Here is a 12319-nt window from a genome sequence, read left to right on the forward strand (position 1 = left end):
AAGCCAAAGATACTGAAGCATTCCCGGGGACTTCCACGACCTACAACTTCACACATGCACATCACAATGCCTTTAAAGACAAGGCCAAGAAAGAGCAAAGAAAGGCCTTGCCGTTTTCTGTTTTTTTTTTTAAGGCAGTAATAGAGCAGTGATTGAACGTTGGGGTAAGGGTGGGGGGAGTGAGATGTTAAAAGCAGCCATTTATACTACCAAAGCAACAACAAAACGTGTTTACTAAAGCACAACAAGCAAATACATGCACTTGGAATTACTTTCCCACCATTGCACAATAATTAAAACTTTACATGCAAAGATTAGTATCCAGGCTTCCAACAGTTAGATAGATCCTTCTGGGTCAAAACAAACTTAATTTTAAATCTGGATCAAATTGTGCTTTTCAGTAGGGAATGTCAATAAAAAGGACAAGTATGGAGGCTCTCCTAATTTCTCTTTTCTTAATATAACAATGCATTTAATTTGGAACACCAATTTGTGAAAACTAATCTCACCAAGTATGTTGTTTTTTTTGGACATGAGAGAAACTCAAGGATGGAATATGTAACTACACATACATAAAAGCACTCTTGAGATGCCGACTATATTAGGTGAAGAGGAAATTTGATGGCATGCAAGGTGACATTTGTAACATGTGGCCAACATTATGCCGGCAAACCTTTGGTCCTTTTTCCTTCCACAAGGAGCCTTTAGAAATTTTGAAGACGAAATTTGAAGAGAAGAATTTGCCGAAACATGAATTTGCAACACAATTTGAGGTTTTTTTGTACACGTGTGCGTGTAATGTTTATTAGAGCAGACAAACAGCAAAAGGATACAAGCCAAAAGGTCAAGCCAAAAAATAGGACTGCTGAGGTCCTTTTTTTTCTTCAATAACAAGACACGCATTTACTTTGACAATACAAATTGTAGATTCATTTGTTTTAAATACATGTTTAGGAGACATTGAGCTTTGCTGCTGTAAGCTACTTAAAACATGATAACCATAATTACTATAAAACATACATAAAGCTATAAGCCAAATAGACAGCTCCAGCACATGACTGCAATCTAATTATTCTTTTTTTTTTCTTCAAACTTTGTAATGGAAAACTTATCGACCAGCTTAAAAAACAAACAAAAAAAGGAATAAAATAAAATAAAACCAGTTCGCCAGAAGCAGGTGGGAGTGTGAGCTACTTGTTTTGAGTCCAAGCGGATTAAAATATGTACAAAAAGATACCTTGCCAGATGTCACCATTTTTTGGGGGGAGAAACAATACAAAAACAAGAACAGAAACAGGCAACCGTATGGAATTTTTAGGGCCCGATCAGATCAGAAAGTCTCTAGAAAAAATGGGTTTTGTTGTCGTTATATCAAAAAGCCCTATTTTGCATCACTCTACTTCCACTGTTGCCCAAAAGAATCCTGATAGAATTCCTGGTTGTCAGATTTGTAACCATAGTTACCAGAATGATCGCCACCCAGCGGTTGCTGAGCAATGGGTTGCGAGCCCCAGTTCTGACTATTGGTCTGCCGGCGTTTGGAATCGGGCTGGCTGTACCCGTCAGCTTTGCGCTTCCCTCCTACATTTCCACCGCGGCCACCACCCCGAGCACCACGTACCCCGCCGCGGCCTCCGCCTCCTCCAGCTCTCATCGGCACGCCTCCTCTGCCGCCTCCCCTCATTCCTCGGCTGGGCCCGCCGGGACCTCCTCCTCGCGGGGAGAAGCCGCCGCGGCCACGAGGAGGTCCACCTGCTCCGCGTGCCCTCCCGGCAGGCGAGGCCCCTCCGCGTGGGCCCCCTCTGGGCCCCCCACGGCCCCGGCTGGGGGCCTGGAAGTCGTCGTAGCCATAGTAGGGGTCTTCGTAGCCACCACGGTAGTTGTGGTAGTCATAGCCGTAGTAGTCATAGTAGTCGTCGTAGCCGTAGTAATCGGGCGCGTAGGGGGCGTAGCTGCCTCCCCGGCCACCGGGGGCGCCTCTGCCCCGGCCCCTGGCAGGAGGTGGCATGGGTGGGGGAGGCCCGTAGTAGTAATAGTCATCATACCTGTGGAGGGGGAAAAAGGAAAATCACACAGTACAGTTACAACTCTGAATGCAAGTCTTCAAACCACTTTCGACCTGCCTGGAACCACTTTAAAACTGGCAATCTACAAACTCAAATCGCATCATTCATGACACATTGTGAGAGTGTAGAGTAGCAAATTTTCGATTAGTCATACAACAACGTATAATGGCTCCGTTGCGTGACAACAAAGCAAATTCATTAGTAGAATCTAGCAGAAAATGTAATGGAAAAGGGAGGAAAAAAAACACTCTGGATCTTGCTTACATTTGTGTTTTGGCTGCTTGTCTCTGGGCCTTGCGTTCTTTCCTCTTCTGGTCAGGCGGCTTGGCAAATACAATCTCAATGCACTCTCCCTCCAATTCCTTCCCATTCATCTCGTCCAATGCCTAAGAAGAATATTGAACATTAAATATAAATATTTTATAGGCAACTCAAGAGGTGTGCATAGTTAAGCTGCATGGCTGTTTCAAGTCAAGAAGTCTAGACCTGCTATGAATAGCAGGTCTGGACCCTGAAAGTCAAGATTTTAATAATTTGTCAGAGAACCATCAGTCAACAGATTCTTTGAGTCAAGCAGTCTTTCCCTATTGACAATTATGCCAGACAAGAAAAGATCTATTGATTTTAAATATTTTCAAGACTGTTGCACTTGACTATGTTAACTCTTATATCTCTTATATCAGCACTGAAACACACAAGCGTGATTAATATTTAACTGCTGAATCCAATTAGATAAAAGGTTCTTAGTGGGCCACAGACCTAACCTATACACAGACAGACAAAGACAACTACATTACAATAGTTCCACTCCTGTACTTTGGGCAGGTCATACCAATTTTACTTTACCATTTTATTATTCAATTACTTTTTTTGTGTGCACACAAGCTGTGATAATGTTCATTTTTCAATAAAATGCTCAACTGCTGCAGAACCGTACCTTGACTGCACCATCTCTCTCTTCATAGTGGATGAAGGCGTAATCCTTCAGCTTTTTCACCCGCTCCAATTTGCCGAACTCGCCAAAGGATTTTTCCAGGATTTCTTCTGTGACGCCATTTGCAAGATTTCGCACAAATAAAACCTTGACCTACGGATTGGACAATGAAAAAAATAAGTAAACAACTCCTGTTACATATTATAAAGCATCCTTTGATTTAATCAAGTCAGTGATTTAAATCAGCCAGTTTTAGCTGGTGGCATTTTCATGCAGTTAACAAAATGATCTGCTCATTACATTAAAAATAATACAAATTACATTTTAAACTGGTTTTCATCCAATGAATTCCCCCCAGACCTACCTTTGACATCACGTCGGGGTCAGGGTCTTCGATGGGGTCAGCCCATTCCACCGTCACAGTGTTGCCCCAAACTTTGACCTTGCCACTCATCAGCCGGCGTCGAGCCTGAGCTGCGGTTTTATGGTCTTCGTACTCAAGGAAGCAGAAGCCCCTGTTCTTCTTCTTGTCATCCGGTTGGTGATAAAGGATGACATCAGTGAGACCCTCTGTGTTTAAGAAAGGGTGGGATGGAGAAAGGATTTGTAACAGGAATAAATTAAATATCGTGGTATGTGATCAATAATTCTAATAAATAGCTGTGTGTGGAGGAGCAAAATGCCCATCAATATAAAGTGCCTTATGTATTACTCCTGAGTGACCGAATCCCCTTTCGTTCTCAAAAATGTGTTGACTAAAGCCTGTCCAAGAATAGCAGACCTACAAGCTTACAATACATCGCAGATGCGAAGCCCTGTGAGCTTGTAGGTAAGCCATTGTAACTCAGTTTGACTGAGCCTTAAACAATTATAAAACGGTATACAATTAACAGGAATAAGATTACACAAAAACACACTTATGCAAATGTAAGCAAGTCAAGGTGAAATGCAGGATTATGGTTTCAATACACTTTTACTACTAGCAGAAAGATGACTCACCTGTGACTTTACTAAACTCTTCAACAATCTGTTCCTTTGTTTTACTTTTGGGGATGGAACCCACAAAAAGCCGGTTATTGGCTACAGATATGCACACTCCAATGTGCTTGCCGGGGCGAATTTCGTGGTTATTACACTGTGGAATGAACAAAAACAGGTAACGACTTTTAACCTGCTGTTCCCAATTTGGTTATGTCAAGGGGGTGGGGGGTGAAAAATTGAAGATCTACAAGCTCACGTTTCTCAACACACAGGGAGCTTGTAGATGTGCCACTTTTGCCATTTTTGAAAAGGGGCTTAAGTAGTTAATGAGCAAGTATGAATGTATGCAAGCCACATACAAATACAAACGGATTACGGCATTGTTCTTTATGTCTGAAAAAGTGGTTGTTTAACTATGATCGCTAAATTGCCATTTCACTTTACATCACTCCTATCAATCTGCATCCTCGGGACAGCCTTAAAGGCAGGTGACCGTCTATAATCATCCAATTCTAATCCTCTACTCTGCAATCAATTACATACACTTATCGATGGGAACTTAAAAATACAGTTGGCCACAGAAAACAGCAAATCTACAAGCTCACAAATCATGACTTGCTAGGAGCTTGCAGATCTGCTACCATCACCATTCTTTCTATAACTAATTGTATAGGGCTTAAGTGGTAACTAAACCTGACAAACCTTCTTGATAACCTAGGCATTTTTTTCCTGTGTAAAATAAACACTCACCAATTTGACAGCCTCCTGTGCTGCTTCTTTTGTGCAAAAGGTCACAAAGGCGTAGCCCCTGTTCAAACCACTGAGGGGGTCCATCATTAGCCTCAGGTCCCAGATTGGACCTGCCTTCTCAAACAGGGGCACCAGCTCATCTTCAAACAGGTCACGAGGAATCTTGCCCACAAAGATCTGAGGAGAAGTGTGCAATCATAAATACAGGAAACTAGCGACCCATCTTATTCTTCTCAGGATATAAGAATTCCATGTGAGTTTACAATCATTTCATCACATCCGTCCTGTGCAAACAAACTACCTTTGCCTAATAAGTCTACTTTTAACAACTTTAAGGGGTGTCGGACTGTCGGTCAGCATTTAAAAAATGTAAGAATTAATGAGGTGCCATTTGTCTTTGGGAAAAAATCAAACCAAGTTTGAAGTGAGCGGTGGTGCGTGTGTGTGGCCGTGTAGCAGTTCATTTCAGGGTCGCATGTGTGCGTGTATATGCGTGTGTGTGTATGACGCAGCAGGGGCAACTTGGTCACCAGCGGTATTGCAGGTAATTCTCAGGCTACATACACGCATAGTAACATAGATAGCTACACACACACACGCTTACGAGTGGTGTGACCACCACCGCTCAAAAACATTCAAAGGAATAACTGCAGCCGAGCACACTCCTCATAGTTAAAACAACATTTATTCACAAGCCCACGTTTTGGCTACAAACACCCTGATGAGGGTTTCATGGTCAAATCTTTCATGTATAAAAATTAAGTGGAGCTGGTACCTCTGTTCCGATGGTGGGCTGAACGCCTGTGTGCACAGACTCTGGTGGAGGGCCGCCATACTTCCGCTGTCCTGTCGTGACATCTAGCGTGTAGTTGGTTCTATCTAGGAGCTCTTTGATTTTACTCTCATCTGGCCCCTTGGTGGAATCTGCAACTTTGGTCCCTTGTTTCTCCCTCTGTCTGTAAGTCTTCATTACTCCACAGAGAAAAGCACTTTTGTTCTGCAAGATAAAGCATGGATATCCAACATTAGATAACTTACATTGAAAAAAATAACACCCGTGTTTAGATTATTATTTTTTGTAACATGCTCACAAATATTTCAGTAGACTTTTGTTAACCATTTCACACCCCTAAATACAAGCACATGATCCAACTTCGGCCTACTCCATGACCAACTTACTTGCACGTGTGACAGGTCACTCTCTTTGAATTGGACCAAGACTTGTAGAGCTCCCTCCTCGTTGAATTCTTTCAAAGCTTCAATCGCCCTCTCATCTAGGTCACTATGTGCTACCAGTCCTAGGGACAGAAAGTGAAACAAAGTATAAATACACCAATGGGGGACAAACGCAAATACATGCTTTCATTACAAGACCATGGCAGAGACATAACACAATGACGATGCTTTGCAGATTCGCTTTAATTTAATTGTAAGACATTTGTCAAAATCTATAACTTTAGTCACAAGAACAACATTTGGGTGGAATATTACCTAAATGTATTGTACTGAAATCATGAGTGATTTTTAAGACAATTATTGATTTAATCTGTGCTACCGTTCCCAGCGACTAGGGTTGAATTACAGCAGTCCAAAAAGATGTGAAAGTGATCACCAGTATGTTCGCACACTTCCTACCGCAGTGACCACATCCTGGTTTAGCACCATTTATTTTCCTTTTTCCATCTTTGGGGTGATGAAAAAGCAAGGTGCAACAATTGACAAAACCAGGTGTCTAGATTCATTTCCTGCTTTTATCACATATTGTGTTAAATACATGACTTTCAATTACTTGTGCAGTCGTAATTGAGGGAGAACATTTCATTTACTTCATAATGTCATACAACTAATCTGCAAATGCATTTTGGAGCATCCAAAGTCATTTTACAATATCAAAGTTATTACCCATTTCACATATTACTGCTATTGTGCAAATATATACACTATTAACATACTTGGTCAACAGTAAAAAAAAAAAAAAAGACTGCACATATAAATTAGATTAGCTAGATTCTGCTTTGAAAAGTACCCAAGATTGAGGGGAGGAGAAACAGTAAAGGTGTGTGCTGTCAATCCTTGGATTTGCAATGAGGTTTCACAATACTTTGTAATAACCAGACTCCCACAATAAATACATATTTTTCTTTAGATAAATAGCTGGTTTGCCATTGATACATGACTGCTGTATTACATTATTATAGTTCTGCTTAACAGGTCCCACCGCTTGTATTAATTACGTGAGAAATAAAACCTTTCAATCCTAATCAAGTGCTCAACTTTAAAGTCAGCAGTGGGGTACAGACAGTGTTAACACTAGAAACCAATAATGTTGAATAATACCATGTTCTGCAGAAACTGATGCGTGACCCCAAACCTAAAATGCATTTAACTAAAGCCACCTGAACATACTTTGAGCTAGCCGTACACGTTACAGTCTAGTCCTGTTTAACAAGTTCCTGCCATCTGCAACGGTCACACAATCACTTCTATTGTTCTCAACATTCTACTGATCCGGTCTTGATGCCAGCTGGTCTTGTACCAACCCCCTTGAACCCGATTAAAGACAACACCCACCCTTTCACCAAAGTGAAACTAATTCATATGAATGACAATGGCATGCTGCTCCAACAGTGACCTGATAATTAACGTTAGAAAAGACAGACCACCTTAAAAACCGTGGTGGGTTAATGCAAAGGAGAGATAATGATCAATACATAGCTTCAAAGAACGGATGCCATCTGTGAATACAGTAAAACCTCCAGTGCTTTAGAGAAACTTTAAACGAAGGGACTTTACTGTATTTTATCGGTCTATAAGCTGCTAACCGTAACTTTCATGCCCCGTCAGGTAGGGCTGTCACGATATGACATTTTACATGACGATTAATTGTCACTCAAATAATTAATAATTAATAATTGGCGATTTAATTTGATTTAATTGTGTTTTTGTCGTTGATAATTACATTTCTGTTTGGCTTTTAGGCTTTGAACTTGTACATTGCAGATATGACACATAACCTAAATACACAAATAAATTACAGACATATTTGACAATGTACTACTTAAAAAATAACATTGATAGTGGAAATAGCCGATCTACAAGCTCACAACGCGTCGCAATGCGACGCGTTGTGAGCTTGTAGATCTGCTATTTCCACTATTTCTGTCATTTTTCAATATTCACGATTATGACGATTATGACAACATAATTGCGATAATGTCAAATAATCACGATTAGATGATTATGTAATAATTGTGACAGCCCTACTGTTAGGGATGGGAAACCATGTATTCTACAAGTTTCTACCGCCAGATGCCAATACAGCATCTGTGCTTTGGTCAGGAGATATTGGACTACGAGCTTCAGGCAGGGCTGCAAGTCAAGCAGTAGGTGGCCTACAAGACACAGGGTGTCGATTTCACAATGAAAGGGATAAGGATGAATACCCCTCCCCCAACAACAGACATGCTAGTAGTAGTTAACATATTGCATGCACACATACTCTATAACAGTGGTTCCCAAATTATTTGGGGGGATCCCCTGGTTGATAATTAGCTTTAAGTGCAACATCGTTTCTCAATCAACAGTTAACAAACCAACATACAGTATTTAAATGTACATGGGGTTACGGGTATCTGTGCATTTCCTAAGACCTTTTTTAATAGAAAGTTGTCAAATATTAAGTGAGAAAGAGGCGATCTACAAAACTCAAAGCCTTGCAGTTGTGAGCGTGTAGATCGGCTATTGTCACAATATTTATCTGTGGAATCGAGTCAAACTAAATGCCTACATTTCCAAGTGTGTGTGTGTGTGGGGGGGGGTCCCATTTCAAATATGAGTATTTTGGTGGTGGGGGTCGAGGCCTGAAAGGTTTGGGGAAACCTTGCTCAACTATACAGAGTGGTTCAAATAAGTTCCGGATTGGAGCTTTAACTCTGTGATTAACTCAAATGGAACAAAGTTTCACATAGGATGTTACTCGGTCTGTTTGTGTTGTGTGTTATGGTGCATTCGACTGATGTGTTAGAAACCAGTTGGCTCTTTACCTGCAACATAGATCTCGTCTAGTTTCTCAGCAACCTTCTGAGGCAGCCCAGCCTCTAACAGGGTCTCGAAGTGCTCCGAGCGGGCTACTACGACAGGCTCGGACGTCTCCATCGGTTCCTGCTCCTCTGTGCCCCCGTTCCCATTAACATGATCTGTAGCCATGTCGTCAGACATCTGTGTGTGGAGAGGATGAGATTAGAGGAAACGGGGGAAACGAAGATTAGAAGCAAATAAACACTCATTACAAACAAAGCAGACACACAGTGGTTTAACCAGTGGCCCAGAGACCACCAGTGGTCCTTGAGGGGGTTCCAGGTGGTCCCCAGGTAACCAAATCGACCCTATTATAAAGCTTTCATGTTATGCTCTCAAGAGTGAAAGTATTGTTAAACATCTGCAATACTTGATTTACAAGAAGTCTACACAATTAGAAAATGTAAAATAATTGTTATTTTGTTCGTCTGTTATCTCTCCTATGGCACATCGACAGCGAGCATGGAATTGTGGACACAATCTTATCCAACAACAACAAATAAATAAGTCTTGGGTCTGAGAGGCAAAATCTCATCAAACGGGGTCCGTGGCTCAAATGCCGAATAAATAATGGACCCTGATGTGAAAAAGGTTGAAACCCAATGCCACAACAGATAAGCCTGCACGCCGAAAATGTGCAGATTGGCGCCACTGATATTATGCCGTTTTTGAAACAGGATGATGATCCACGTTCAAATACAGTATCATTCATAAGTCTGGATCCGATTGTGTTAAACCTGCAAAACCGATGATTTGACGATAGTTTACCATTAAGACCTGGAACGCATCTGTGTCACTTGAGATTTTAACCACTTTAGCTATTATTTGATACTTTTAGCTATTCAAAAATAGCAGATCTCATGTAGATGTAAAATCTAGACGATATGTGCAAATCTGGTTATGTTTTAAAACGAATATTTGTTAAGTCAAATCTTTCTTTCTCGGGGGCCTTGGAACAACATATTTTGAGATGGGGGAGTCCTCGGTCAAATACACATCATTCTGCGGGGGTCCTTGACATGAAAAGGTTCGAGCACCACTGATATCGAAACACAGGTTTTTCAGAAACACGTTAGGATTTAGAAGACATTTTTTTAGGTCTTAAATGGGCCAGTTTGCATTTACTAACTGGACCTCTTATATGGATTACTTGAGGGGTAGCTAATTATCATCCGCATCCACCACCACGCCTCTGCATGCTAACCAGCCTTAGCTCTTAGTGTGGATGAACAGGCCTCACCCACGTCTTGAGTCGGCGTGCGGAGGAAGCTAACGACTAACGAGGTACTAAGAAAGAATAATAACACACACCCATCACCATGTTACTAATACGAGTCATACATGTTGTATGTAAATAACAGGCAAGGGGGAAACAAATTAAAGTTACAGAAATGAGGAGGGAAAAAAAGCGGGACGGCTTTTCAAAATGCCGGCTGGACGACCAAACAAGCCTCCTTTATGGTCATGCTAACGCTAGCTAGCTAGCTGCGTGAAACACACTCCACCCGTGGCTTTGAACGGATGTTTAGGTTTCGTCTATTAACCTCCGTCCGCTCAAACACTTACCGTGCGAAGATGAGGTAATAATGCACACGATGCCAATTCGCGTTGTCCCGAGGCTGCTGCAAAGAAATAAAGGAAGAAAGATGTTGTTGAGGCCGGTGGTGTTGGTGTTGCTTCCTTTAGTCCCGGTTGGTTGGCGAGGAGGCAAAATGGCGGAGACCGTAACGTCGCGAGCTCTCTCGCTCTCTCACTGACTGCACGGGGTTTCTGCAGCCGCTGCTCAGGGGCTACGCTCGAGGGGAGGGATTAGCACTACTCCTCCCCCCTCCTCCATCCTCCCCCCTCCTCCATCCTCCCCCTCTTCTTCCAGTGATACCTGCCTGACTGACACTGGAAAGAAAGAGACACCCAAAACCAAAGCTAAATAAATGGAATGCTATCTAGCATTAAAAAGAGAATATACATTGTCAGAATCATAGATATATCTATGATTCTTATATTCTTTTATATATAAGAATGAATGCCAGGGCAGGAAGGCCATCAAATAAAACGTGATTTTGGTCCATTGAAATAATGAATTGAATTTAAGGGTTAAGGATGATTTTAAATTGAATATGTAGACTATCTGCAGTGAAATAAATAAATTGTGGCATTTACAATCTGATCCAATCTGATTTGGGCCCATTGCCCCAAAAGAACGTGGCAAGAAAACACATGACAAGAAAGAGAGTAGAGACACTGGTGTCTAGAGGGTATGCGCATGCATAAAGTGAATGGGAAATCGAGTGGCAAAGTGAGTTTAACGTTGTTTAAGGTCATTTAATGCAATAAGGTAGGACTTTTCTGTTTGGCTGTCTAGGCCACAAAGTAGTTTTTTGCCACTCAGTAGGCGTTCCTGCATAACTTCCGGGTATGATGATGATGTCACGCGCATACCCTCTATTGACAAGAAAGAGACACTGGTGTCTACATATTGACAAGACAGAGACAGAGGAAAAGGTGGTACAGTCAGCTACGGCATTAAGGCCACTGTGGCCTCAGGGAATGCAATTTTTTGGGGTGGCAACGACGGCCTTCATGGCCTCCCTGAAATTCCTGCCCTGGTCAGAATACCTGACCACAGTAAATGACACAAAACGTAGGAAAGCTGTGACTAGGTACAGATGCAGCGAACCCAGCCTTGCAATAGAAAAAGGTTGCCACAGACAGACCCTGCTCCCAAGACAGTACCAAGACACCAGAGACACATACTTCCCACAGATTACACACACGTGAGTTTGAAGACATGACCAACAACAAAAAACTCCCATACCTACTGGGAGAATCTTTTTTTGTATACTATTTAAATCGTTTTGAGAAAAAAAGAAATGCTGCAATTTGTTCCAAAGCGACTGCATAAGATTGCTGCTCTTTGTTTCAAAAAGCTTATATCCTGTGTAGGCTATAACATGTAGGTAGGCTATAACGACACAATGTTACATAAAGTACACAATACTGTAACCCTCAAACTGTATAGGCCTACGTTCCCATGTGTCCCCCAACTGTTTTTATTATATGTTGACATTGCTTTGGCAATGTAAACGTATGTTTTCTCATGCCAATAAAGCTAATTTGAATTGAATAAATAGAGAGACTGAGTGAGTGAGTGAGTGAGTGAGTGAGTGAGTGAAGTGTGTGTGTGTGTGTGTGTGTGTGTGTGTGTGTGTGTGTGTGTGTGTGTGTGTGTGTGTGTGCGTGCGTGCGTGCGTGCGTGCGTGCGTGCGTGCGTGCGTGCGTGCGTGCGTGCGTGTGAAGATGAAGAGCAAGAGCTCCTTGTCTGTCATATAAATGCTTAAATATAGACAGAGACAGATATGTCGTTCTATAACATGAAGATGCCTCATCAGTTTCTACAGAATAAGGTCAGGATCACTTCCATGAGGGAGGAAGAGCAGCAGAGGAGTCAGATGATGGAGATCATGGAAGCATTGGAAGGTCTGAACAAAGACATCAACAGTTTCAAAATCAG

General features: G+C 41.8%; 1 protein-coding gene across 1 annotated transcript; it reads right to left on the bottom strand.

Moving 5' to 3' along the window:
• Positions 1 to 714: 714 nt before the first annotated feature.
• On the bottom strand, positions 715 to 10503 carry LOC308300623 (heterogeneous nuclear ribonucleoprotein Q-like). Its single transcript, XM_080744494.1, has 10 exons — positions 10375 to 10503; positions 8775 to 8949; positions 5911 to 6029; positions 5507 to 5728; positions 4732 to 4908; positions 4000 to 4135; positions 3365 to 3570; positions 3004 to 3153; positions 2331 to 2452; positions 715 to 2045 (listed from the first exon to the last, which is right to left on the bottom strand). The coding sequence occupies exons 2-10, from the start codon at positions 8947 to 8949 to the stop codon at positions 1397 to 1399; spliced, it is 1956 nt and encodes a 651-aa protein (XP_080600620.1). The 5' UTR covers positions 10375 to 10503; the 3' UTR covers positions 715 to 1396.
• Positions 10504 to 12319: the final 1816 nt, after the last annotated feature.

This window comes from Nannobrachium achirus (assembly GCF_963921795.1).
Source record: "Nannobrachium achirus genome assembly, chromosome: 16".
NCBI lineage: Eukaryota > Metazoa > Chordata > Actinopteri > Myctophiformes > Myctophidae > Nannobrachium > Nannobrachium achirus.

Bases quoted from the DNA above. Each gene is read 5' to 3' on its own strand.
- LOC308300623 (XM_080744494.1), bottom strand. From the start codon at position 8,949: ATGTCTGACGACATGGCTACAGATCATGTTAATGGGAACGGGGGCACA. The intron at 5,729-5,910 runs GTAAGTTGGTCA...TTTATCTTGCAG, and splicing joins GTGACCTGTCACACGTGCAA to AACAAAAGTGCTTTTCTCTG. The intron at 3,571-3,999 runs GTGAGTCATCTT...TCTTAAACACAG, and splicing joins AGAGTTTAGTAAAGTCACAG to AGGGTCTCACTGATGTCATC.